Below are 27,753 nucleotides of genomic sequence, written 5' to 3'. Positions count from 1 at the left end.
ATACAGAAAGTGTTTTTTGTGAGTTTTGAGCAAAATAAACCAGAAGGGTTTAATGGAATCTATTTACTTTCTCCTCTTTATTTGTACAGATGGATCTCTGGTGCTGCTCTCCCTAACTTCACACACAGGCTGGGTAACTGCAGTCAAATGGTCACCCACACATGAGAATCAGTTGATTTCAGGCTCTTTCGACAAATTGGTCAAGCTCTGGGATGTACGAAGGTATTTTGAGAATTAACTATGTGGTCAGGTAGGGATCCACAGGAACTGGATTCAAATCTCAAAAGTTATTACTGCTAAACCAAAATGCTGTCATTTCTTTAACGTTGTTTTACTAGTGGCAGAAAAGAAAAAGTCTTTAGAAGTTAGCCTTGGTTATCATACATCTTGATTCCTTTATAGTGATTACAACAAGCTTCTTGAGTGAATGGCCTTGATTAAAAATGATTTACCAAAGTGTTTTTTGCCCAGTTAGCTATTCCCAGTTGGATGCATTTCCATCCCCATTCTTCATGTCTGTGGCCTGGACGGCATGTGTTCAGCTATTGAACTGACCTTGTCCCTAGTGCCCACATAAAAGCTCCTGACAGCCATCAGTCCATATCAATCCACTGTGCACCCAGCCTCCCTTTCTCTATCCTGGTTGCAACCTTCCAGACTAATGAATAGCTTTAGTATAGAACAGTTAGATTATTTGTTCCTACATCCTGTTCTAAAGATGCCATGCTAATATGCTGAAGCAAGAATTGACCAGTCAAATGGTCTGTGCAAAACCAAAATATGTGGACTAGTTCAGAATTTTCAAGAATGAGACATTAGTCAGGGCTTCCTTTTTAGAAAATTCTGATGCAGAAGTTTGGAGAAGGCGAGAACTATTCAGAGATTTATAAGTGAACTAATGCAAAAGATAGACGTGAATTTAGAAGTATACATCTTGAGGACAGTTGAGGCCTTTTAGGGGTCAGAGAATAAAATATTCAAACTGTAACAGTTGAAAACTTGATGCTTTTTATTATAGAAAAGTGAAGAGAAATATCCAAAAAATCCCTCCTGTTAAAAGATATTTTTCCTAAACTCCAAATCAGCAGTCAATGCACCTTAGATTCTTTCTTGGGAGAATACTGGGCAGACTACTTCTAGCAGCCATTAATATTAAAGCATCTGAATCAGTAAACACTGGGGGCAGGTTTACTTAAACCAACTTTGATATAGTCACCGAATTTAAATGAGGGAAGAAGGCTGACCTGAGTCAAATCGGTAGTGTTTTGAATCCCCACTTTGGCCTACTGTTTGCTTAGTTACTAAGATGTACATATTGCTTCATCTAACTTTTCTGTTTTAGTTGCAAGGCTCCACTATATGATTTGAATGCCCATGAAGACAGAGTACTCTGTGTAGACTGGACAGAGAACGGGGTAAGCATCTAGTTGGTTAATATGTTATTTCTTCACTTGTTGTGCAGTACAGCTGGTGAAAGGGAATCAGGGGTCAGTATAAAACTGGGGTACCTAACTTAATAAAATACCTTGCCTTAATGTGCTAGATATGAGAATAAAAATTCAATCTATTTTGCATGTGCTGGTAAATTATCCCTATTTCCGGAAATGTGATTTGTATAATGTGTGTTAAAAGCAATTGTCACAAACCCATATTTACTGTTGATTGCTTGAAAGGTTTCACAATAAAAGGGAGATTGTTGCATTCTGTCAAACTGACAGAATGACAGTTTTCAGGGAATAAAGGTGAATATTTGTTTTAGATGGGTTCGGTTTCTTGCCTAGCTGATGCACTCAGTCACCATAAGAATGACTGTGGGATCATCAAATGTGCAAAAATGAGCTCAATTCTTTATTATTTCTCTCCAATAAGTCACTTAGTCTGAAAATCATAATACTATAGCAATTTATTTGTGTGTTTTTTAAAGCCATTTTAGTATTGTAGTGGAATGGAAACCTAACTAGTGTGTTAAAGAAAAAATATGGGCGTGAGATTGATAAATAATTTGCAAGTAACTATGTTTATAATCTTCAAGAGATTCAGGACAGCTTTGAAATTGATGTGGATGAAGAATCATTTGATAGAGCTGATGTCATACAGCATGGAAACAGATCCATTGGTCTTGCTTGTCCATGCCAACCAAGTTTACCAACCTAAATTACTCCATATACCTCTAAATCTTCCCTATTCATGTACCTGTCCAAATGTCTTTTAACCATTGTAACTAAACCTGCATCTATCTCTTCCTCTGGTAGTTCATTCCACTCTGTGGAAACCACCTCTGCTATTCACCTTCACAATGCTCACCATATGGTAGTGTTCCAGACTCTGAAACAGGAGGAAGTCATTTCCTTATAACACATAAGGAAACTTTTTTTAACCTCAAGGATGTGGGTATCTGGATTTGAAATCCTCAGTTGATTTAAAGGGAACCTCAAACTGTACATGAAGTGCTGTAACTGGCAACAGGCTGTGGGTCAGAAGTAAGAAAATAGGAGTAGAAAGGACAGCTGGTTATTCAGCTGGCACAGACAGTATAGGCTTCATGGCTTCCTTCTGTGCTGTAATTATACTTCAGTTCTATGGATCTGGATATCTTTTCCCACCTACATCTGTGAACCAATCGTGCCCACCATATCTTCAACAACTTCCAGTTCCCCAACCCACAGTGCTTTCTTTTCGCTATACATGTGCAGTCCTTATACACATCCATATCCCACAAAGATGGCCTCCAGGCCCTCTTCTTCTTCCTCGCCAACAGACCCATCCAGTCCCCCTTCACCAATACCCTACTCCTCCTCAATAACATTTCCTTCAAATCAAGGGGATGGCCATTGAACTCCTGGTTATATATGTTTTTTTAAACAGCCAGCACAGGACCAGTGCCCTAAACTGAGACGACTTCAAAACTCCCGGCTATATTGAACAAACAGGCACTGTATCCCAACACTTCCGCTGTTACATTGGTGACTGCATCAGTGCAGCGTCCTGCACCCGGGCTGAATTGGAGCAGTTCATAGACTTCGCCCATGACTTCCTCCTCCGGCAACAGTCTCCAGACAGACATCTACGACAAACCCACCGACTCCCATAACTACCTGGACCATACTTCCTCCCACCCAGTATCCTGTAAAAACTCCATCCCATTCTCCCGATTCCTCCGCCTCTGCTCCAACAAGGAGACGTTCCACTCACGAGTATTCCAGATGTCCATCTATTTTGATCAACGTGCTATCTCGCCCTCGATCATCCAGACAGCCCTCCACTGCACCAGCTCCATTCCCCCCCAATGCAATGAGGATAGAGTCTCCCTTGTCTTCACCAGCCACCCCATTAGTTGCCGCATCCAACGCATCATCCTCGAACACTTCTGCCAACTCAAAATAGATCCCACTACCAAGAACATCTTCCCTTCCCCTCCCCACCCCTCTCTGCCTTCCACAAGGACCGTTCCCTCTGACAGTCCTTGGTTCACATCACCCCTGCCACCGTACCCCAGGTACCTTTTCCTGCAACCAGGAGACCTGTGTTCAAGAGGTGTGTGATAATGTCTAGCAAAACCTGCCAGTACACCACTCTCTCACCTCCATCCAGGGCCACAAGCAGTACTTCAGGTGAGACTCAGGTTCACCTGCCTCTCTTCCAACCGCGTTTACTGCATCAGGTGCTTCTGATGTGGTCTTCTCTACATTGGGGAGAAAGTACATAAAATTAGGGGCCGGGTCCGCAGAAGCCAACCGGACCTCCCAACTACCGCCTTAACCGACATGACTATCCTTGGCCGCCTCCATTGCCAAAACAAACCACAGCACCTATTGGAGGAACAACACCTTAACTTCCACCTGGATGCACCACAGCCCGGAGGACTCAACATTGAGTTCTCCAGTTTGAAATAATCTCCCTCCCACTGCTCCATTGCCACCAACTGGATCCATTCCTCCCATTGACCAACCAGGTTGTATCCTCTACCTATCTTCACCTATCCCACCTCACCACCCCGTTTTATCTGCAGCTCCCCCCACCTTCCAGCCCTAAAGAAGGGTTACACCCGCAATGTCAACTTCTCCACCTCCTGATGCTGCCTGGCTTGCTGTGGTCTTTCAGCCTCCTGTCTGTCTACTTTGGATTCCAGCACCTGCAGTTTATTTTTCTCTGTCTTCAGTGAAGGAACCATACCATCCTTAATGAATTAAGCTTTTGATGTTTCCTAAGCAAAGTATGTTTCTATGAAATGGCCCAGCAAACCTTTCAGTTGACAGAATAGCTAATAAAAGCCAACCTTGGTAGTGACACCCAACCCGTTGGAAAGTAGTTTAAAGAAAATACATCTAGTTTTGGACTCTGGGGAAATGACAGTGGCTATTCATCCTATCTATCCCCCTTATGATTTTATAAACTTCTGGCAGGTCACCCCAAGTTTCACGATATCCTTCTTATAGCAGGGAGACCAGAATTGAATGTAGAGTTCCAAAAGTGGCCAACCAATGTCTGTGCAGTTGCAACATGACTTCCAACCCTATACTCAATGCACTGACCAGTAAAGGCAAGCACACCACATGCCACCTTCACTAAGCTGTCTAACTGCGGTTGCACTCCAAGATCTCTTTGCTCAGAATACTTTCCAGGACCTTACCATAAGTCCTGCCCTGGTTTGCCTATCCAACTTAAACTCCATCTGCCACTCCTTGTACTCTAAGGTCACCTTCTTGGTTGTCCATTACACCACCAATTTTTGTGACAGCTGAAAACTTATAAACCATTCCTCCTATATTCACATCCAAATCATTTATATAAATGATAAAAAGCAGTAGACCCAGCACCAATCCTTGTGGCACACTGCTGGTCACAGGCCTCCAGTCTGAAAACTTACCCTCTGTCTTCTACCTTCGAGCTAGATCCATATCCGAATTTGACATTTAAAGGGTATAAGGTAATTCCAAGGGTATTCGCACCTAAAATTGCTTGCATTAATTGGAAGAATATCTTACTGGGACACAATTTGGGTAGTTGTACTGGGAAGATTTTGCAGGGTAGAAATATAACTTACATCAGAATATTTAGGGTGAGTAGATCCAGTAATCTTTCTCTTTTTTTCTTTTCAGCTGCTGTTAAGTGGTGGAGCAGACAACAAATTATTCTCGTTCAGATATTTGGCTCCTACATCTGGGGATGGTGCTTGAGTGACAATACTGAATGATGAAGGACCCACACACCATCAGATTCATTTAAAAACTTCATCTCACACTCTTGTCTTCGCTGTTGTTCTTATAACACCTTGAATAAGATGTGTTTGCCTGCCCTGACTGTTAAGTTCTGATCTCATTCTGTCAACATAATATAAGAACCATCAGGCATTATTAAGATTATTGACACTGGGGTTTAAACTTGGAAAGGTGGTGCACTGATTACCTCAGCTAGGGTGACAAAGTTACTGCTACTGTTACTATTTTCAGGCATTTGTAATAATATTGCACCTAATTTTTTTAAAAATCCTGGAGTTTTGTACTTTAAATGTCAGAAATTCAACGTGTGTGTATCTACAATTGACATCACAGTGCAGGCTGCTGTAATGGGATTGTCACCCTTAAGGTCCAACAACTCAGTATTATTCTCTAAACTCTTGCTAAATCCTCCTATTGTGATTGGTGTAAGCCAGGAGCAGACTTGGATTAGTTTGTATAATTTACAACTCATTGTTCATAAAGTGGTCAGGATTTTCTGAAATGAATGAGTGTCCTTTTATAGTAACATGTTTATTTTCCTAGGATTTCTAATCATTGTTAATTAAACCAACCTGTTTTTTTTCCCCTTTAACTGCAAACAAACAGAATCTCTAAATAGAGCAAGTTTTTTTTCTCATATTTCAAACAAAATGAATCTTTGATTAATTTGCAAAAAATGCTGCTAAGCAAATTCAAAAGACCTGATCCTAAACCAGACTGCTTTCAAGTTTTAAACTGTTATAGAACCATAGAGATGTACAGCATGGAAACAGACCCTTCAGTCCAACCTGTCCATGCCAACCCAATCTAGTCCCACCTGCGTTCACCTAATCTGTGACAAAACTTCATGTAGAATATATATCATGTGGAATTTATGCATCATTTCAAGCTTTCTCTTCCTCATCTTTATTTATTTCCATGATTCCATTTGAAAACAACTTCTGCATTCTTACCATTTCAAGGGCAATTAAGACATGTCATAAATGCTGGCTGTGCTAAAATGCCTATATTATTGAACAAATAAAGTACATTTCTCAAGTTCCTTATGGTGACTATCTTGTTATTAAAACCATTCATAATTTTAAAGATCTATTAGGTCCTTCCTCAGTGTTTGTCTCAAGAGGAGACCCCAACCTGTTCAAAATATTCTTTGTAGGAGGAACTTCTGCATTGTCATTTTTGTAAAAACCTTGTCTGTGATCTAAAGAAACAGCCACTCTATCAAAACTTGCAAAAAGAAAATCTTAATGAATGTGGAGATTTTGCTGATCATTTGGGATTCTGTGTGGTTTTCTTTTGGGAGCAGATTGGTGAAAATCCGAGAATGCTACTGGCATTACTGTGAGTTTGTGATGGGGGGGTGGGGGCGGAGGTTGGAGAAGAAGAGAGAAACATTGGTGAAAGGCTATTTACTTCCATTTTTATTCAACAGCTCAGTGATCAAGTCCTGAGGTTTGGTTTAAATAGGGCTTGTTGCAAGGAGGAGGAGGAGGAAGAGGAAAAAGGGCTTTTAAAGTTCCAGGGCCCCCAGAGATGAATAAAGTTTTAGTGATTGATTGTTTCTCTATCCAAATACTGATGCACCATATCCTCTGCTTTGACGATTTTTCAGTACTTCAAGTAGAGAAAAATATTCAAAACAATACACAACAACGATTCTTCATTTTAAAGGAATATTGAAATTTTCAGCAGGAAGGTAGAGGTTAGGGTGGCAGAGCAAGAGGTTATTAAGTGATGAGCTATTAAGAACCTGTGACCATTGGTGACAGCTATAATTACAGGGCAATTCATTTTGTTATTAGAAAGTAATTAAAAATTTAATAGTGCTATATTACAGAGATTTAAACTTTAAACTTTGAAATCTTCTTCGGGAGTCCCCAACCAGTGAGCAGTATAATTTCTGTCCATCTTCATTGAATGATTTTGGATGCAGGATAGGAGGGGTTGGAAGAAGTCTAAAGTACAACAGTTGTGTTTTCTTTTCAAATTAAACATGGAAATAGTTTACAAAACATTGAACATTAGGACCCTAGTGTGAATTAGATTATTGTTGTAATCCCAACAGAAAATTTCTCCTAGAAATTTGAAGAATAGCAACAAGTTGCACACTATAAAGGTTAGTTTTATCTTCATTAAGCAACAGCAATAAGACAATACAGGCCAAAATGTCTGCAACAGTAACAAATTTTCATAAAATTAACTAGCTCTCCTGGTTATATGTCACTGTTTGGTAAGAGTATAAAATGTAACATCACCAATAAATCTGTATCGCAGAAGTAGCTGTTCAGAAATTCCTTTCAGCAGACTCCACAACACACACATGCCACTGAGGGAGCTGCAACTGAATTATAAACAAGTTACAGCTGATGGAAGGGAAAAAAAAATACAGCAAATCAGTATAGAACATTAAAACAAAAAGTTGTGGCTGCTGGAAATCTGAAGTTGCTCAAGAAACTCATTAGATCTGGCAGCAACTGGGAGAGAAAATAAGAATTAATGTTTTCAGTTTAATGACCCTTCTTTCAAACTCATCATTATTCTATTTTTCACAACCTGATGTGATTGATATTTCTCATTCTGTGTTTTCAACTTCTTTTCTGAAAGAGAGTCACTGCACCCAAAACGTGTACTCTGCTGCTGCTGCTTCTGTGTTGTGGAGGTCTACCAGCTTTGATACTGCCCATAATCGTTGCTTGAACAACAAGTCAGTTAATTCAGGGAAACTGCTAGCAAATTCTTCCCAACATATTACAGGGTCGTGATGCATTGTTTCACTTTGAGGTCAACGTTTTAACCCAAAATCATGCCCACAGACCTCAGTACTTAGACTTAGGAAGACTCTTAACTGATCATTAAGTTCTTTATATTTAGAGTTATACTAAGTTGGAACAACTTCCTTCAGTTAATACTGATAAACAATCTGCAAATATTCACTAAACAAACACTGCTTTATAACAAACGATTAATTATATCTTGCCGTAACTCCATTTGCATCAGGAAATAGTTATTGGCTATATTTCAAACAATGTTTTTGGTTCATTTTTGTTTTTCTACTTATAAAGTGAAGTAATGCAAAAGTAGCTTTATTATTTGGACTGACAAAGAAATGGAGATTTGAAGGAGAACATACTTTAAGAAACTGCTGGATTGATGTACATGTTTTAATAAAATTACATTATCCACATTGTTATTTCCACACTTAAAAACATGTATATCAACTTTATCCTAAATGCATCATGTAATGATGGCTGTATTATATATTTAAAATAAACTATTGAAAGGCAGATGAAGTCATCACAGCACTTAATAAATTCAAATGTTCCAACTTATGTTTTGAAAAATTACAGACAAAATCTGTTACTTTGATTTATCTTCCTGTCTAGAATATGAACCAATTTTAGATGAAATTGCAAGTGCATCGATCACATTAAATTCAGGTACCAATCATGTAGCACTTGAGAGTGCAAAGTTATGTACACCATTTTTTTTCTCCCCTCCCTACCTCCCATCCTTGAATCTCGAGTGAAGTCAGCCTCAAGGTGAAGATGATGTGGACTGGAGGTGAGACGAGATGGTGACAACTTGGTTGGAAGGACTTTTAATTTCTGAACTTCTAATTTATTTTTCTAATTTGTATTTAAGAGTATACCAAGGTACCTTTGTACCTAAGATGGTGGCATAAGTGAGAACCTGTAAACTTATCACTGTACTCATGAGTACAATAATAATTCTGATTTTCGTGTGCATCTGTTCTATTTGTTCCCACCATCCTTGCATCATGATTTACAATGGATGTTCCCAGAGTTTGACATTAAGTAAAGCATATAGCAATTGTTTCAAGATGTAAAATAACAGACACATTCATTATTCATTACTAGGTGAAGAGACATAAACAATATCTTTAAAAAACGTAAGAGTGATTTTTATTGCTGCAGTGTGAGGTTTTCTTGACCAAGAACCTTGCTTAGTAAGTTAGTGCTTTCAGCTTCATCTACGTGAGCAACTACCTAGCGAAACCGAGAAGGGTAAGTTTAATCCTAACAGCTTTCAACCATAGAAGTGTATGTTGAAATTCTGAGGAGGATGGAACTCAGCAAATTCAAAAGCTATACTGTTCCTCATCCATTTGTTTTGGTCAAAAGATCGCAGCTGAACTTTTTACCTGTATTTCTGATACATGCCCGTGTCATACTAAGCTGTATGTTGGATAGATCTTATAATCACATTAAGATGCATGCAGTAGTAAAATCAGGTGGCAGCAAGTATATTAGGAAGAATAGCAACTAAGAGTGGAAATAAAATATCTTAAAATGTAACCTGTACAGCAAAAAACCGTTATGTTCTGTTTTAATGTATATTAATTAAGTATAAATTCAGTGCTTAAAGTATTGCTGAACAATCCAGCTCATTCTCAAATTTTGATTTCTATTCTAACATAAAAGTAGTCTGTGTAATTTGAAAGTTGTCATAAATTATCTTTGGTCCAAATCTTAATAAACGCAGTGAGCAACTGCAACTTGGCATCTCTCCATAGGCAGCTTGCTATACATCGAGGAACAATTTTGGTTAGCCTCTTGGCAAGGCTTAGGAGAAAAGGTGGGTAAAATAGCTCAATTGAGGTAGGTCTTTGCAGAAAGTGTCTACAATCTGGAGTGCACTGCTTCAGATTCAATTGAGGCATTCAAAAAGGAATTTGATTATCTTAAAAGCAACATAACAAGGGATGCACCACATGACTTTCTCATTTGGAGACTTGGTGCAGACACAATACAGTGTCTTCATTCTGTGTTAAAACCAGCTGGTTGAGAGGGCTTTAGTAAGTCTATGTATGGAGAGTGCACTGAAATCAAGAGGCCTATATAAATGATAATAGCTTTGTAATTGCAAGCTACCTTTCAAAAAAATGAGTTGTATTATAAAGAGAAAACCACATTGTGAAATCTTAATAAATCACAGCCCTGGTGTCAATCACCAGAATCTCAAATGTTCCCCAGTTCTCCACAAAATGTCCTTTATTTTAATTCATAAGAAGTTCATCCTGCTGTAAAATCAAGCTGAAGTTTTCATGGAATGCTTCACACAGTTTTTTTAAATGAGTTACAGATGAGTTCCAAAATGACCAACAAAACCATTACATTTTATTTTTCAAAAGAGGAGTTAACATTGCCATGAATTGGTCACCAATCCATCAGATCAGGGCTTGGTTCTGATGTATGCTACTCCTGTGTTACACTTGAAAAATAAACAGAACACTGATTTGTCCCAAGTCACAGATTATGATGCAGATTTGCCACCACAGTTAAAGCCTTTACACCCATTCTGAATTATCTATTTAGCATAGCACTTTCTAGTGAAACACAGTAATTTTGTCAGTACATATATTAAAATAGCTCACCAGCCACAAAACAGTGTGGCTCAAATTTGATAAAGTACAACAATGATCATCCTGCTGAATACTATCTTTTTGTGTGTGTAGGACTGCCCTAAATTTATGGGGCCGCCACTGGAATAAATCAGGCAATTAAGGGGCATTGAGCTGTGTGGACCAGCAACAGCCCACAATAATGTGGAGGTACTCCAGCTCCATCAGTATTAAGGTAAACTTGGTAAAATGAGCCATTGTCTTGTCAGCCACCTCTAGCTTTCTTTTTAAAGACTGCTGTACATCAAGATGACTGGTCAAACCTGGCACAGCCTAAGAATACCTATATGTTTAAATCTGTTCCATTGGATCTAAGACTGCATCCTCCTCCTATTCAAATCTTTATTCAGCCAGCTTAGGGTTTCCTTGTGGATTTGGTGAAAGATTATGTCTCTATACAGGGGAGTCCAAAAGAGTTTAGGAATTGTAGCCCTCATGATAAAGAGGGCCTGACGGTATGTACTTTTTCTCATCTCCTGGTTTTATAACTCCTGCAAGAAGTCAAAACTGAGCCCCTACTCTTTTGTTTTGGGACTCACCTACAAAGGATGGCTAAATCAATTGGTGGATTAACATATAAGCATCATTTAATATGACTGGTCTGGACTTTGGTGACTGTCCATTTTCCTGGCCAAAGGGAATGAGAGACTATCAAGATATCACTGGTAGGGGAAAAGAATGGGAGGAAAATAGAAAAAGTATTGTCTTCAAAAATAAATTACAATTAAAAACTAACTATTCTCCCACCTCTCCCCCCCCAAAAAAAATTGAAATAAACTGCACAGAGGCAGGTCCTTATAGAATCAAAATTTTTTTTTTCAACCAGCTCAGGTTATGTTGTGTTGTCAGTTGTGTGACCTGAAGATGGCTGTCATATTAAAGTACAGTACAACAGAACTGTATTATCTGCCATAATAGAGCACAAACTTTTCCTTGCCAATAATTTAAAACCTTCACATTTTGATGCTGCATACTGTAAGATGGAAAGAAAGCAAGTACTATTGAAAAAAAATCTGAAGTACAATCTTTAAGCATTGACATTACACTGACACAACATCATATTGCAAGGCTTTGCTCTGCAATAATTCTGAGAAGGAAGGCAGATAATTTAGGCTCAATTGTACGTTAAATGCATTCAATATTTTGTCACTATAAGCTGACTTTGACATCAAACTGGTTCATTTGCATTTACATCAAACTATCATATAATACATTTAAAGGCATATGTAGTTATGAAAGTTTCCACTTTAAAATGGCATAATGATGAAACGAACACGAGACACACGTGAAATCACTGCAGCATTACATTTGTGGTTTATAATTGATTAACCAGCTTTTGTGTTTCAATGACTAGATTACTCAATACGATGGCACATTATTATTTGGTTGCTACTGAATCAACAAATTCTTTTAACATAAGGTTTTTTCAATGCGCATATACTTTTAACAGATCATGACAGTGAAACTTAATGGCAGCTAACATTTCAGCTAAAATTTTTACTTTATAAAATTACTGGGTATCTTGAAACATCAAGAATAAATTAATATCCTTGGATCATTAGCAGATTTAGGAAATAAATGCGCTGATAAACACACAAAACTAATTAAGTAAACACAAACAACAGGCAAACAAGGTACATTATTACTTACTACAGAAGACAGGAATCAAAGCATTTGAACCACAGTAATAATGTAGGACAATGGATGGGCTAGTTCAAGAAAAGAATGGCTTCAGGTGTGGGAATCATCCAGACTTTTATCAATCTTACCAGCTTCCATATGCAACAAATTGAATTGATCAGAAAGAAGAGGGTTTTCTGGAACATTCTCTTCACTGATATGCAGGACAGTGTCCGTATGTTCAAGTAAGCTGCTTGCTTCAAGCCCTGTAAGGTCATCACTGGCAGAGACAGGGGCCTGATGTACAGATTCTGTTTGTATTGTCAGCATTTTATCTATCTTTAAATCTTTGTTTTCAGAGTCTGAATATGTTGACTTCATCTGAGAAAAGCAAAAGCATTTCTTTAGAACAGAACAAAGAAGCACTGACACATTTTAACTGTCTTCCAATCCTACAGTACTCTGCAGTAATTTCCAACTCCGAGACATATTATGCTCCAGGTAAGGAAATTCCTAAAAGATCCACTCGCCATAATATTGACCCTCCCACTGTGGAATGAAGGGGCCTTCCTCAACATCACCTTGTCAGGAAAACTGGCAGCTGGGAACTGACTCTGTGATCATAACTCATTCTCACTCCACAAATTTCCATCCTTTCATTTTAATGCACAGAAAGTCAGCAATTGGCAGTGCACAATTTTGTAAAATGCACTCGTGGTGTGTTCCACAAACAGCTCAGCAGCTTTGTGTGTTATTGAGCATTATCGATTTCAACATGTAACTTTGGGAGAATTTCTCAAAAGATATTAATGCTTTACTCCTGGGCTCTCTCAACATTTTTTTCTCAACATCTTACTGGAGTTCACTCTACTTTAACTTGGGTTTTCTCTTCATTCTCCTGGGTAACACACTAGTCTTCAGCCGAATGAGGTCAAAAAAACTACTCCCACGGTTTTTAAAAGAGTAAACTCGAGTGAGTTGCACATTGATGTATTTTGTCCTCACCTGTGGACAAACTTAAAAAGAAACTGTCGCAGCACTACAAATCATTTCATCTGCCTTTTTTTTCCAAATGTATATTTTTTCAGTTTTAGCTTCAGCCTTTTCTGTGGTTTTACCCCTATTAGTGTTTTCTCCTGGGCAGCAGAGCAGATATTCTGCTGAAATCTAACCCACTTGAATGTCAGCATAGGTGAGTACACCTTCACAACATTGTCAGGAACCACAACCACCCTACTGAGTAAAATCAAGATTACACAGACTAATTGAATATTCAAAAGAGACTCCTTATCATGGACAAGCACGTTGGACAGTATTCTAGCATTCTGGTGAAAATTTCAACCTTTCACACCCTGATAATGGTGCTGAAGTTCCCTTACACTCCATTTCTGCTAATGTAGCTTTAGATGGCCTACGGCTGGCAGGCTGAAGTGCCTGAGTTAGGCACGAGTGACTTCTTTTTAATAAGGAAATTAAGATCCAAAGTCACACTTTGAACTCTTACTACCATTTTTGCCAGACAGAAGATATGGTATGCACATATGAAGGGTAAAGTTTCAAAAATCCTTTCTATTTGGAGAATTGTTTTGAATTTTTAGAATAATTAATTTTAAATGTTTTCTCAGATTTTGGAGGAGGATGCAAAAATAACACAAAAGTAACAGGGGAAACTTCCTCTGATGGCTCCTCACTATGCATCTTCCTGGTCCTTATGCATTTCTTTAAATTAAGACCCTAACAGCTTCCTCAGATGGATCTAGAAGATCCCAAGTTATATCTGAAGGACATTTGAGTTTTCCTGGTGTTCTGGTATCCATGAACTCAGTAAACGAGAACAGGTTAACTGCTCAATTCTAAACAGTTTTCTTTTTCATTTGCTCACTCATTAGGAGCGTTGATGGCTAACTCAGCATTTATTCCCCATCCCAGAAGGCAGTTATGAGTCAACCACATGAATGTGGGTTTAGAGTCACATGTCTGCCCAGACCAGGTAAGGATGGCAGTTTCCTTCCCAAAAGGACATTAGTGAGCCGGATGTTTTTTTTCTCTCTGACAATTGGCAATGGATTCATGATCATTATACTCTTAATTCCAGATTTATATTTAATTTAAGTTGCACCATCTGCCATGGTGGGATTCAAACTCGCATCCCCTGAACATTATCAGAGTCTCTGGATTAACAGCCCAGCAATAATACTACTATGTTATCACCTCCCTTAGTTTTATTCATGGTACCTTGCCTTGTGAATTTGGCTGCTAGTTTTCTCTACATAATAGTGAACACCTTCAAAAGGAATTCAATGAGAAATACCTTGGGACATCCTGGGGCCATGAAATATTCTATTTAAAACCGAGTCTGCTGTTTCAATGTACTAGTGAATCCAATGACATTTTGCAATGCAGCAACCAGCATGTGATTAGAAAGCAGATTTGTAATCATCTCTTGCAGGAGTTAACCTTGGCTGCCTGCGGAGGACATTTACCTGGCTGCGGCTGTGGTCTCGATTGCTCGGATCCTGAATTAAAGGGGATCTAGGCGGTGCTGCTGAAACTGGTGAAGTGGCAGGCGCTGATGCCCCAGCTGATTCTGATTTGCAACCCTCGGCCTGCTCTGCAGCGTTTTCCTTCCCCTCGGCGATTGTTGCTTGTTGCTGAGGCGCCAGGGTATCCTGTTGCATTTCAGTGAAGGTTACTGACCTCTTTTGCTCTGTCAGAATCAAAAGATCAAGTAAAAATATATCACCTCAACTTAAAATATTTCTATTATTTACATGTTAAAAGAGCATGATTAAGCCGATGGATGCAGGTTATAGTGTTAATTTAAACAATACAACAAATAACTTCATAATATAACTGGAAAACCAGTCTGGTTAGTTTCTCATGCCACAGTATGAATTATTATCCCTTACATTATTCTCCTTTTTTATTGTGTTGTTTTCTTATGCACTTTATTCCAGTCTCTATTTGAGAATCATAGAAACGTATATCACAGACAGGGACTGCAGTGACTGTGCCTACTCTGTGTGGGAACAAATGTGTTAATTTCCACATTTTTGTCCCTTTAAATTCTTCATGATGGAAACGTGGCTTAACTCCCTTTAACAATGAGTGAGAGGAGTGTTTCTGCTCCCAAAACTCTCTGATTCTGCCATTTCAAGAAGATTTTGTTGAGTGTCTCCCAACAGTCCAGACGAACATTTATTGCATTACCTTGAACAGCCTTCCTTATTACCTCTTCCCCATTAGAAGGGCTGAATTAATTATTTGGACATCATTTTTCTTTAGTTGATCCACTGAAAAGACATAACCATTGGCAACCTGTTTCCAGGTCATAATAATAAGAGGATAAATGTAACGAATTTGAATTTGCTTTATTGTCACATGTACTCGCATGAGTTTAGATCAGGGTGGTGCTGGAAAAGCACAGCAGGTCAGGCAGCATCCAAGGAGTAGGAAAATTGACATTTCGGGCAAAAGCCCTTCATCAGGAAAATGTACTCACATGAGTAGTGAAAAGTTTACATGTCGCCACTTACGGCACCATCTTAGATACATAACTACCTAGGTATAGATTCTTGAGGAGAAATTCTAAGGAAAAAACTTTTAAAAAGTAAAGAAATAAAAAAAAGTCCAGCATTACAGACCTTCAAAAGTACAAGCTTATAATAATAAATTACATAAATGAAGAAATAATGACAGAGGAGAATAAATAAAACAGACTAGGAAAGATCTGAGGTAGATAAGCAGGAGGCTGGAAGAACACAGCAAGCCAGATAGCAACAGGCAGTGGAGAACTTGCTGTGTTCTTCCAGCCTCCTGCTTGTCTACCTTGGAGTCCAGCATCTGCAGTTTTTTTTTGTCTCTAGGAAAGACCTGAGGCTGTAGTGAAATGTGTACCATATGACTACTGACCTCTGTGAAGGCATCATAATAAATTCATGAAACAAACAAAAAGAAGAACTGAAGATGGTGGGAATCAGAAATTGCTGGAAAAACTCAGCAAGTCTGGCAGCATCTGTGCTGAGAAAGCACGGATGACATTTCGGGTCCAGTGACCCTTCTTTAGAATAATAAGTGCACAACTGGAATCATAAAAATAACGCGATCCTCAATGAATTCAGTTGCAATTTTTAGATTGGCCTGGTTCAACATCCAACTTATCTGCAAATTTGAAGAAAATTAAATGGGGTAAGGAGGATGCAGAGAAAGACAGCAGAATATAACATGTACCAGGCTGAAAAGTTTACAGATCAATTCCTTTGACTGTGATCATGATTATCATTAAGAGATTGTGAAACTCAATGCTCACAAGGCATTCAAACCAAAATCATATCACAATCTTTTGTAACACACTGAAAATATTACAAACTCTTCACTGCCAATTTTCACTGCAACGCCAGCTACGATTCTCCAAAGAATTGTAGCTAAAATGCGATCTAACATTTGTGCCTTCAGTCTGAGCGTTACATATTCCCACAGAAGACCCGGTAAAGAAGGTAGACACCGTAATGGGCATGGCAGAATCATCTTTCCATTGCATTGCACGTATTATGCTGTGAAAATCCTGTGCCTTTAGGATTTAACTGGTTTGTCATATGAAATATTGCTTTCATCACATGGTATATGAAGCAGCTAGAATGCTCTGAATAATTCTGGTTTCCAACTCCATTCACTTCTCAGGTAACAACTGAATAAAACAAAATTATGGATCTTACCCAATGATTTGGCTTTTGGCTGAACGCTGCGTCTTGTTGTGGACAACCGGGCACCCTGCCGTCCTCTTACTTCAGCTTGTAACTTTGGACGAGAGAGCAGAGCACGGCGTGGCTAACAAAATATCATAATAAACATGAATACTTCCCAAATTTATCTCACCGCTTTCATGAGTTGTTTGGAATTAGGTTGCAAAATGAAAGAAATCAATATTGAGATAGAGGATATTTTCTATTTTTTAAATCTCAAGTTACCATCAGATATGTCCAAATGCAATGTAAAGCTCCCTCTAACCTGTTCCAATGATGGACTGTAATTCAATTTTACATAAATAACCGTTGTCTAGATCTGTATCATCTCTCTTCAAGGCAGCATTTCAACATGATTCTTGCAGTATAATTCTCAACACATGTCTCAGACATGAATCCCTCTCGGGAATACTTTTGCACTTTGCTCAGACAACGTTACATGAGATTTAATTTGAGCAAAGATAAACATGCTTGCATTAAGCTTCCTTATGGTAAGGGCAAGAGAGTTTACTCACAGACAGCTTAGCAAAATATATCACTTATATTTTGCTTTACATAGTGAGTGCTCTGGGTTACAACAAATTAAGAAAGAAAATGGCATTTTAGCTACAATAGGAATAGAGTACAAGAAAAAGAAGTCTTGCCACAATCATACAGGGCTTGATGCGTAAAATTGTGAGAGATTTTGGTCTCAGTACTTAAGGAAGAATTTGCTTGCATTGGATGCAATATAGTGAAGACTTGCCAGGTTGATCCCCGGGATAAAAGTGTTATCTGGAATTTAGAAGAGATGATCTCATTGAAACATTTAAGATACTAAAGGGGCTGTTTCACTTATCTGAGATATCTAGAATAAAGACCACACAGTCTCAACATATGGGACCACTCAGTTAGGACTGGGTTGGGAAGAAATTTGTTCACTCAAAAGGGTTGCAAATATGTGGAACTCTCTGTCCCAGAGGTTTCAGATCCTGCATTGTTTAATATATTTTGGGTGAGAGGGACAGAGTTTGGTCTCAGGAAACCACAAGATCTGTGCAGTAGATGGGAAAGTAGTACGGAGGTTTAAGATTAGCCACGATCATATTCAAAAATGGAGCAGACTCAATGCTATATGGTCCTCTATTTCTTAATTTCTTGTGTTTTGCTCACTGTACTGTGAATTATGCTTTGTCCACTTTACTGTGTCAGATGTTTTGAGTTGTTCTTGCACAGAAATATATTACTGTTGCCATGAGTGATTACTGTATTGTAATTCTATTCAAGGCACCGTTAGTGATTTTTATTGAAGCAAACCAGAGTTTCAGGATGTTAATAGCAACTTTTTGTGATGACTAACATTTCCCCTTCCACTCCTAAAAACAAACCATACGTTATGTTTAGTTTCTGTTTTTCTCAGCATTGCTGTAAAGATCAGAATTCAGTTTCTCACCTGCCGGAGACCTCTCTTTCTGCCCAATGGTTGTTGTATAAGCAGATTTTGCTGCCCAGGTTCACTTTGAACGCTTGCTACCCTGTTAAGCATATTCAATGTTAATTAGATTATAAATAGTCAACTAATTCTTAATTTTTTCTATTCATTGTTATTTTTGTAGTGCTTGTTTCATGTTTCAGAAACTTACTATTACTGACTTAATTTAAGCAAATAAATCATCTTACTTTCAATTTATTGTGTATTATTTTAAAGCACCCACCTCAAACTGCATTAACTCTCATTTCTTTGATACATTCATAGCATCGTTAACTTGGTTCAGATTAATGATTTGTCAGTTGTACTCAAACTGAAATTTGAATAAATATTCATACAAGCAAAATGCATTCCCTTTTGCTGGTAAAATATTTGTATTGCATTTCACCCCAAATACATCTCCTTTAACGTGTGAAAACTCTTGGAACACTGTCAAAAAGAAGATAATGTTGCAATAGTGCACAGATCTAAAACAAAAACAAACACTACTGTTGATTTTTTTTAAAGTGGCAATGGTGGAGGTGTAAACAACTTATTTCTTATATTGTGTAATAGTCAAGAACGTAGGGCTGTTAAATGTCAATAATTCATCACAGTGCAAAACTTTCAATAAACTGTTCTACTAAAAATGATGCTACAAAATGTATCCAAGTTCAATCTATCTTATATGTAGCTGGTTCTACAGATGTAATCTTACCAGGAGACAAGAAAATCACAGATTATTTTGGTTATCTAGTGATAACCAAAATATTCACAGCAAAGAATCCCAACTACCATGTAAACTGAAAATTACAGTATTCAGTCCTGGTTTTCTCCTCAGGATTTCTTCTGAGCATATATTTTTTGCCTCTGAAAGACGACTGGGATAGAAATGTGTTTATGTGGCAGTCTGCCACCAATTGAGGGGAGTGTGCTGTGGTGCTGGCTTCTCATCTGTATGCTGCTGCTGATTGATCTTGGATACTTGATTCGCTGGGGGTCACACAGCTGCCCCAGTATTGTGATGCACTCATGGACGGTCTTGTGTGTCCCTCCATGTAGCTCATATAACTTCAAGATGGGATCTCAGCCTGTTCATATTACAAGTGAAAGGAGGCATTTTTCAGTTAAGTTTGATTGGGCATGGTTAATGGGAACAACGTAGTTGGGTCCTTGGAGGTTTTATTTTCAGTTTCTGAACACAGCCAAGGAGGAGAGGAGAGCCTGGCCAAGTGTGGAGGCACTCTTCCTTTGTGCTGACTTCACTGGCAAAGCCAGCATTTGTTTCCTGTCCTTAACTGCCTTTGAACAGATTGTTTTTTCTCGGCCATTGGAAAGGCAGTTAAAAATCAACCATACATTGTTGTGGACCTGGAGTGAGATGCCGGTCAGGCCAGGTAAGGATAGCAGACATCCTTCCTTCAGGGACACGAGAGAAGGAGGTGAGTTTTTACATCAATCGATGACAGCAATAATCCAACATCATTGATCTCCGCCTCCAGGAGGCCTTTGTCTTAGTCCCCTGCAAAGGAGGCAATACCACCCTGACTACGGCTCACTGGTGTCCCGTGACCTCCCACATACATTCCTGACTAGCTTTTGCTGGCTTCCAGATGGCAGGTCTTAGGTATCTGAAGCAACTGACGTGAGAGTTTCAAATAATGGAAGAGGTGGCAGGGAGCTTCTTATTTACACCATCTGAAGCTTTCAGTTGATATCAAATCTCAATGTTAGGAGTGGGATGCGGGGGTGACTGGCAGGTTCAAAAGGTACAAGGCAGATTTTACCCTCCTCCTAAAAAGCCTCTCGGGTACTAGGTACCATGGGCTACGTCATCTCCTGTCCCACAATCTCAATGATTTCCTCCTGGAGTTCAGCAGATGGCATCTTGGAAACCATCCATCCGCCCTGTGTTTCCTGTGTTGTGTTCGTTGTTTTTGCCTTGTGGGGGAGGGGGGAAATGTGTGTATGTGTGTGAGAAAAAGCAGACTGACAGTCTGATTGTGCAGAATTGTCCTTTGCTGATGTGTATAATAGACGAAGGTATGCGCTGCAAGAGATGGGTGTGATTCTGCCAGATTTGGAAAGGCATTTGTTCATAAGGTGCATGCTAGGTGAGAGTTTGAACTGAGAAGTTGATGATGTACTGGGCATGAGACATAATGCAAATCTACTTTCAGTCACCTTGATCACAGGTCCAACGTCATTGCACTTTGTCAGTATTACCGTCATGCCCTGCGGATGAGACTCTGAGCACTAGCCCCTCTCTCTTATTAATCTGGTACAAGAGGACATCCTGCCACATGCAGAAACATGACCTCCATCCTAGAATCCACCTTGCTCACATGGGCCTCTAAGGCAACACTGCTGAAACATGATTGGAATGAGTGTGAGCCAGGTCACATGTCTCAACTCATCCACAAACAAATCTAATTTCTAGTCTCTCATGCATTCCCACCACTTGCTGTACAAAGCGCACACTACTTTCTTCACATCAGAACAGTACTTCAGCCAGAAATCTGGACAGCATGGTGGCTTAGTGATTAGCACTGCTGCCTCACAGTGCCAGCGACCCAGGTTAGATTCCAGCCTTGGGTGACTGTCTGTGTGCAGTTTACATGTTCTCCTGTATCTGTGTGGGTTTCCTCTAGTGCTCTGGTTTCCTTCTGCAGTCAAAAGATGTGCTGGCTAGGTGGATTGGCCTTGCAAAATTGGCCTGCAGTGTCCCGGGATGTGTAGGCTAGGTGGATTAGCCATGGGAAGTACAGGGTTACAGGGATAGGATGGAGACTGTATGTCTGGGTGGAATGATCTTCGAAAGGTCAGTGCACACTTGAAAGGCCGAATGACCTCTTTTGATCTATGATCCTATAAACTTTTCAAAACTATTGCTTTTCTCTTGTTACTTTTCTAGATTGCTTCCTAACCAGCCTTGCAGCATCAAACGTACTAGAAATCCCTTCTGCATGATGCTCTCTATTTCTTTTCAAGGTCCATCAGTTAATTGGCATTAGAAGCAATTCAGGCCACAGCAATCAATCTTATAACTCTGGGTACATTATGCATTATTTGCTTTTAGACATTGGGTAGAAGTTTCCCCACTTGATCTGCGGTCCAATGGCAGGATTTGCAATAGCAGGAAAAGGTTTGCAAAATCTGAGCCACAGTATTCGCATCCTACCTTTAGTTTAATTGACCAGTTTTGGAGGGTTACGGGGATGAAGGAAGGATATCTACTTAAAGGGACCATGAAGTGCAACAGAATGGTAGCCCAACACTTGAAGTGTTTGAGAAGGCAGAAACTGCAGGAATGGTGAGGAGTCCAGGAAATGCAATCTTTGAATTTCTCACTCCAACTGGAGTTCTGTTGTCTACTACTAAGGATGGCAGTGAGCAGAGCTTGGCCAGAGGAATCAGCAGTCCTTGCAACTTGGAAATGGCTAACCAACTGGATCCAGAACTTTGGAGCATAAGATGGATAAGGAGTGTAACACCTTCAAGTGTCTAGCGTCTGACTTCCCCACTTCTGCATCATCCTCCTGAATGGCATTGCTTAGGAAAACATACTTGCAGCTCCACTTGCTTACATCTTCACGTGAGTGGCATACACTCACATTCATCCTGAACGTACTGCTATCTCACTTCCATACCCAATGCCCACCTTTCAAAGAAATTGACCTTACCAGCCTGTAGATAACGTTCATAACTTCTGCAGAAGAAAGCACACAGCATCAGATTAACGCAGAGACCTGAGTGGTTATGGACAGCTTTCCAGTCATAGTACCTTGATAACTGTTGGCATTACCCAGTTGGACTTTTGCAAAGGAATCTAAAATATGCAACATGGAACTGATGTCGTTCTTCTTGATTATCATGCCAGCTGTTAGATAGAACTGCAAAAGTATGCTTTGACCATAGCTAAGTGCAGTTGCAGGTGAGTTATTTCCAAGAAGTTGCATATCAAGAAATTAGATTAGATTAGATTACTTACAGTGTGGAAACAGGCCCTTTGGCCCAACAAGTCCACACCGACCCGCCGAAGCGCAACCCACCCATACCCCTACATTTACCCCTTACCTAACACTATGGGCAATTTAGCATGGCCAATTCACCTGACCCGCACATCTTTGGATTGTGGGAGGAAACCGGAGCACCCGGAGGAAACCCACGCAGACACGGGGAGAATGTGCAAACTCCACACAGTCAGTCGCCTGAGTCGGGAATTGAACCCGGGTCTCAGGCGCTGTGAGGCAACAGTGCTAACCGCTGTGCCACCGTGCCGCCCACATGTAACCTCTCCTTGAGAGAAGTGCTTTGACCAGCAGCCTCTCACCTGGCCATGCCTGAAGCTCTTCAGTTGCACTGACCAAAGTTTCCCAGCTTATCAATTTCACTGAGGAAGCTCTTTGCATTGTGCACTCGCCTTGCGAGTTGCTGGCAGCTAAAGAAATAGGTGCTGCCCTGGCTGATAAATTCAGAGTTAAAAGTTAAAATGGAAATTAATATCCTGTTTGAATAGTTCATATCAGTCAGCTGCATGGGGGTGTTTCCCTTGCATTCAGCTCTGCCAACAGAGAAGAGGCCAGGATGAGGTCAAGATTCCATCCCAATATCGTATTTAGGGATTTAACTTCTCACACGTGCACATGATGGAGCTGAAGATTCTTTGTATCCTTTGTAATTAAAGTCATATTCAAATTAAAACTGGAGCCTTGAGGCACCCCTCCACTCAGCTGCATTTCTATTAAGTAACTTCAAAGGAAATAAGAGATAAAAGCAAAGGCTGTTTAGTATAGTCAACAAGAGCATTCTACAATGATTATTCTGTGAAGCCCAAAATATCAATGTGGGTTAAAACAGAGTTGGGGACTGCACGTATGCACATAATTGTCTGTCCTGCATAATGCTAGCTAACACATTATTAATGACAATAATACTGTGCAGTAGAACATCAAACATGTTCATTAATTAAGAGAGATAACTGACTTTGCTCTTAACTTCTGATTGTAAGAGAGTCAACGGGAGTGAAAGTTAATTTAGAGCCCACTACCCTGGATTCTTGTTTATTTTCACTATCTTCCTATTTTCTACAGCCACATTCAATTGTATATTTACAAGCATGAATGCAAATAGGGGCTTATATTTAAGTGAAATGATAAAGTCACATTAAGGCCCCTATTTTCCATTATTATAGCTTTACCATTTTCTTATCACAATGTATAAACAAGAACAATGATTCTTGTACTCTCAAATCCGAGGGGTTCTTGAAAGTTCTAATTATGAAGTTTTACATTATTTTGATTTCAAATATCTGATTCATTCATATTTGAAAAAGTTAAAAACAATAGAAATGTAAACAGCCTGAAACATCAAAAGATTTCATTTATTTAAAGAACATTAATGTATGATAGCAAGTAATATATTAGCATCTTGAAATTTCAGTCAATTGCCTCGATATTCCTGGAGCATCTCAGATTTCTCTTTATCAAAAGATAGTCTTGATAAGACATGGAAAATGTATTCAGAACGAACAGAGATTGGTTTTTAAAAGATCTGATGTTTTATTGTCTCTTCCTGTTTGATACTGTTGTGTTACATATTACACCTCCACCTTTACCACCAAGTTTCCATCATAGACTCAATCAGTTAAAAAGCTGGGGGATGTGTGCACGAATGAAGTATATGAGAACATGGGTGGATAACATCCGTGTGATGGAACACTTTCATGACATTTCTGATTTTCAATTAAATCACAGGTTCCACAGAGAGGAAAGAAAAGTGAGATTAAAGACATGTGAATGGCAATATGGTTTTTGTTTGGAAAAATCAAATGGCAACTCAATAGCAAGACTTATTAAATGACAGACAAAAGTGTTATCAGGATTCCCAGCATGTAGATTGACATAAATGCAACATTACACTGTACCTAGAAAGGTTAATCTCAGCAGCCAGCCCCTGGGATTCATCGAGGACATTAGGTTCACTGCAGGGCAGGGAGATGAGTATTTAGGGAAATGAAGCATGCCTTGTCTACAAACAGGGCAATTCATAAGGTGGCATGCTGTCAAACAGCATACACTTACTATACATTGCAAAAAAAACCAATAGATTTAAACAGATTTAGGGACCAGAAATTCAAATCAAGTATAACGCTTAAAATACATGAAAACCAAAACAAATTCTGCATCATTCTCGACAGGAAGAAAATCTCAGTTATTAAACAAAGAATTAATAGGAAATAGGATCAATATTAAGACTGAAACCTGTTTTGCTAGATAACAGAACTTCATTTTCCATTGGGGTTTAAGAGAGAAATTACTTGTGAATGTCTTTAAATTTAACACAAAAATGAACATTCTTTCGTATAAATGCAGCAAAATGAAGTCAAATATTTGAATGCTACTTTTGCAAATGTATGCAATAAAATAGTATGACGTAGGTTTGCATCGACAAACAACTGAACGCAGGTAAACATGAAAAATCAGAAGGTAAAACAACTCAGGCCAGACTTTTAGCACTGAATCACAGAGAAATATTGGTAAAGATTGACAGTGGTCACCTGGCCAGAGAATGTGTGTCACAAAGCTACATAGCATAGAAGTTAGCACTTTACAAAAGAAGGTAAAATGTCACTAACATTGTTCTCAGAACGTTGTTGCTTTAGTCTTCAAAGTAGAGTACACTTAGCAATTGAGATCTTTACAAGAAACAAAACAACAGCTCAAGCAAAAACAGCCTTAAATACTGAACCTGCTGACAGTATATATTTTACCTCACACATGGGATGTGGATATCACTGACTGGGCCAGCATTTATTCCCTGTTCCTTCTAATACCCCATCATCTGACAGGAAATCAAATGTTTTAAATTCTAACATTAATACTACTATCAACCATTGTCACCGGAACAACTGACTTTCATTAATCTCTAAGCATTTGGACATCATTACTGGTCGTCATTTTGATTGTGAATTTGTTAACCACATTCTTCGATTAACAATTAGAAAATGAGTACAAAAATTAAATTTCCCTTATGATTAAACTGACGATCTCCCATTTCAATGAGGATAAAAAAAATCTTTTTTCCTCTCAGATGGTCCTTAGCCTATTAAATTATTTTCCTCCATAGACCAGTGGAGGATCATTATTATTATAGTTGCATAAATTAATCACTTAATAATAAATTAAAAGGAAAAAAAAAGATTTTCACCCAAACGCTATACAAATGTTGATAGATGAGTATTTCCAAACTAGTCTATGTTGGCTTTTGTTTTTGAAGTTCTCAATTGTGTTATTTCTAATGTTATTGCTTGGCCCAATGCAATACCCAACTTGTCCCAAGTCATCGTCAACATCATTTCAATTCAACAGTTGGCTTTGTTTCTTCGAATATGTGAATTCTTGATACGATGTCACATTAATAGGTATACCCACTGCTGATTAAACAGAGCATGACAGTGGGACACACAAGATGCAGAAGAAGTGGGTAGATCATGTTGCAGCTGTACAGGACATTCGTTCGGCTACTTTTGGAATATTGTGTGCAATTCTGGCCCCTCCTATCTGACGGGTGTTGTGAAACTTGAAAGGGTTCAGAAAAGATTTACAAGGATGTTGCCAGGGTTGGAGGATTTGAGCTATAGAGAGAGGCTGAGTCTGTTTTCTCTGGAGCGAAAGAGGCTGAGGGGTGACCTTATCGAGATTTATAAAACCATGAGGGGCATGGATAGGAATAGACAAGATCTTTTCTCTGGGGTTGGGGGAGTCAGCAATAGAGGGCATAGGTTTAGGGTGTGAGGGGAAAGATTTCAAAGGGACCTAAGGGGCAATGTTTTCACACAAAGGGAGGTGCGTGTATGGAATGAGCTGCCAGACGAAGTGGTGGAGGCTGGTACAATTGCAACATTTAAAAGGCATCTGAATGGGTATATGAACAAGAAGGATTTAGAGGGTAATAGGCCAAGTGCTGGCAAATGGGACTAGATTACTTTAGGATATCTGGTCAGCATGGACAAGTTGGACCAATGGATCGGTTTCCGTGCTGTATATCTCTGACTCAAGAGGATTGATACTAAAAGGATGTTTTTCTTAATGGGACAGAGTAGAATGAAGATGAGGAGGTTCCCATTTCAGATGGGGATGAAGAGATTTTTTTCCTCTTCGGGCCATTTGCCTGTGAAATTATTTATCTTCCATAGAGCAGTGGTGGATCATTAATTATTGTTATAGCTAAGTTAAATAGATTCTTGCTTGACAAGAAAGCCAAAGGACATTAGCATTAGATAGGAAAGTGAAAGCTGCAATCAGTTCATTTGTGATCTTATCAAATGGAGGAGGCAGGTTGGAGGGACTAAATGACCTTCTTCTGCACATAATTACCATGTTAAATGAACTGTGGATAACATGGGAAACTTTGCATTCACATTTGCAGACATTTGGATTCTTCATTAATATAAATAAAGATAACTACTTACCTTGAGCAATAGACAGGACTAAATTAATTAAAAAAGAAACAGTCATAATTTCAAAGCTACTTTAGTTGCTTTCCAAGTAAAAGCACATGAAGCTCCAATAAAATCTACATAAAAACGAATTCAATGATTATTTTTAAAAAAATGACAAGGTATTCTTACAATCTAAGGGAGTTGGTATAGAAAATCCCACAATCCAAATGTTTGCTTACTTTGTTGGATGGATTAAGAATTTCTAAGTCTGCCTAACCAGGATGTTGCCAGTAATAGAAGGCTTGAGTTATAGAGAGAGGCTGGATAGGCTGGGACTTTTTCAACTGGAGTGTGGGAGGTTGAGGAGTGACCTTGCAGAGGTTTTTAAAATCATCAGGGGTATAGATAAGATGAATGGCAGGTATCTTTTCCCTATGGTGGGGGATTTCAATTCGAGAAAGCATATTTTTACAGAAAGAGGAGAAAGATTTAAAAAGGACAGGAGAGGCAACTTTTTTTACACAGAGAAGGGTTCACATGTGGAATGAACGTCCTGAGGAAGTGGTGGATGTGGGTACAGTTACAATGTTTAAAAGACATTTGGACAGGTGTTGGAAAACTGGAGATTGGCTAACGTGGTGCTACTGTTTAAGAAGGGTGGTAAGGACAAGCCAGGGAACGATAGGCCAGTGAGCCTGATGTCGGTGTTGGGCAAGTTGTTGGAGGGAGTCCTGAGAGACAGGATGTACATGTATTTGGAAAGGCAAGGACTGATTAGGGATAGTCAACATGGCTTTGTGTGTGGGAAATCGTGTCTCACAAACTTGATTGAGTTTTTTGACGAAGTAATAAAGAGGATT

The 27,753-nt window shown here is 39.0% G+C and overlaps 2 protein-coding genes across 2 annotated transcripts in view; one reads left to right on the top strand and one right to left on the bottom strand.

Moving 5' to 3' along the window:
- Positions 1 to 6,257, top strand: part of wdr12 (WD repeat domain 12) — a 31,719-nt gene extending 25,462 nt beyond the window's left edge. Inside the window, exons 11-13 of the mRNA XM_060828049.1 lie at positions 90 to 222; positions 1,343 to 1,415; positions 5,100 to 6,257. Of these exons, the coding sequence (XP_060684032.1) occupies positions 90 to 222; positions 1,343 to 1,415; positions 5,100 to 5,177 (284 nt within the window). The 3' untranslated portion in view covers positions 5,178 to 6,257. The remainder of the gene's footprint in view (positions 1 to 89; positions 223 to 1,342; positions 1,416 to 5,099) is intronic.
- A 5,973-nt stretch (positions 6,258 to 12,230) lies between these two features.
- Positions 12,231 to 27,753, bottom strand: part of LOC132817546 (protein unc-80 homolog) — a 270,588-nt gene continuing 255,065 nt past the window's right edge. Inside the window, exons 60-64 of the mRNA XM_060828048.1 lie at positions 24,377 to 24,433; positions 18,436 to 18,517; positions 16,977 to 17,088; positions 14,745 to 14,968; positions 12,231 to 12,642 (exon numbers count right to left, since the gene is read on the bottom strand). Of these exons, the coding sequence (XP_060684031.1) occupies positions 12,373 to 12,642; positions 14,745 to 14,968; positions 16,977 to 17,088; positions 18,436 to 18,517; positions 24,377 to 24,433 (745 nt within the window). The 3' untranslated portion in view covers positions 12,231 to 12,372. The remainder of the gene's footprint in view (positions 12,643 to 14,744; positions 14,969 to 16,976; positions 17,089 to 18,435; positions 18,518 to 24,376; positions 24,434 to 27,753) is intronic.

Source organism: Hemiscyllium ocellatum, chromosome 7 (assembly GCF_020745735.1).
Source record: "Hemiscyllium ocellatum isolate sHemOce1 chromosome 7, sHemOce1.pat.X.cur, whole genome shotgun sequence".
Taxonomy (NCBI): domain Eukaryota; kingdom Metazoa; phylum Chordata; class Chondrichthyes; order Orectolobiformes; family Hemiscylliidae; genus Hemiscyllium; species Hemiscyllium ocellatum.
This window is presented reverse-complemented; position numbering and strand designations above follow the sequence as displayed.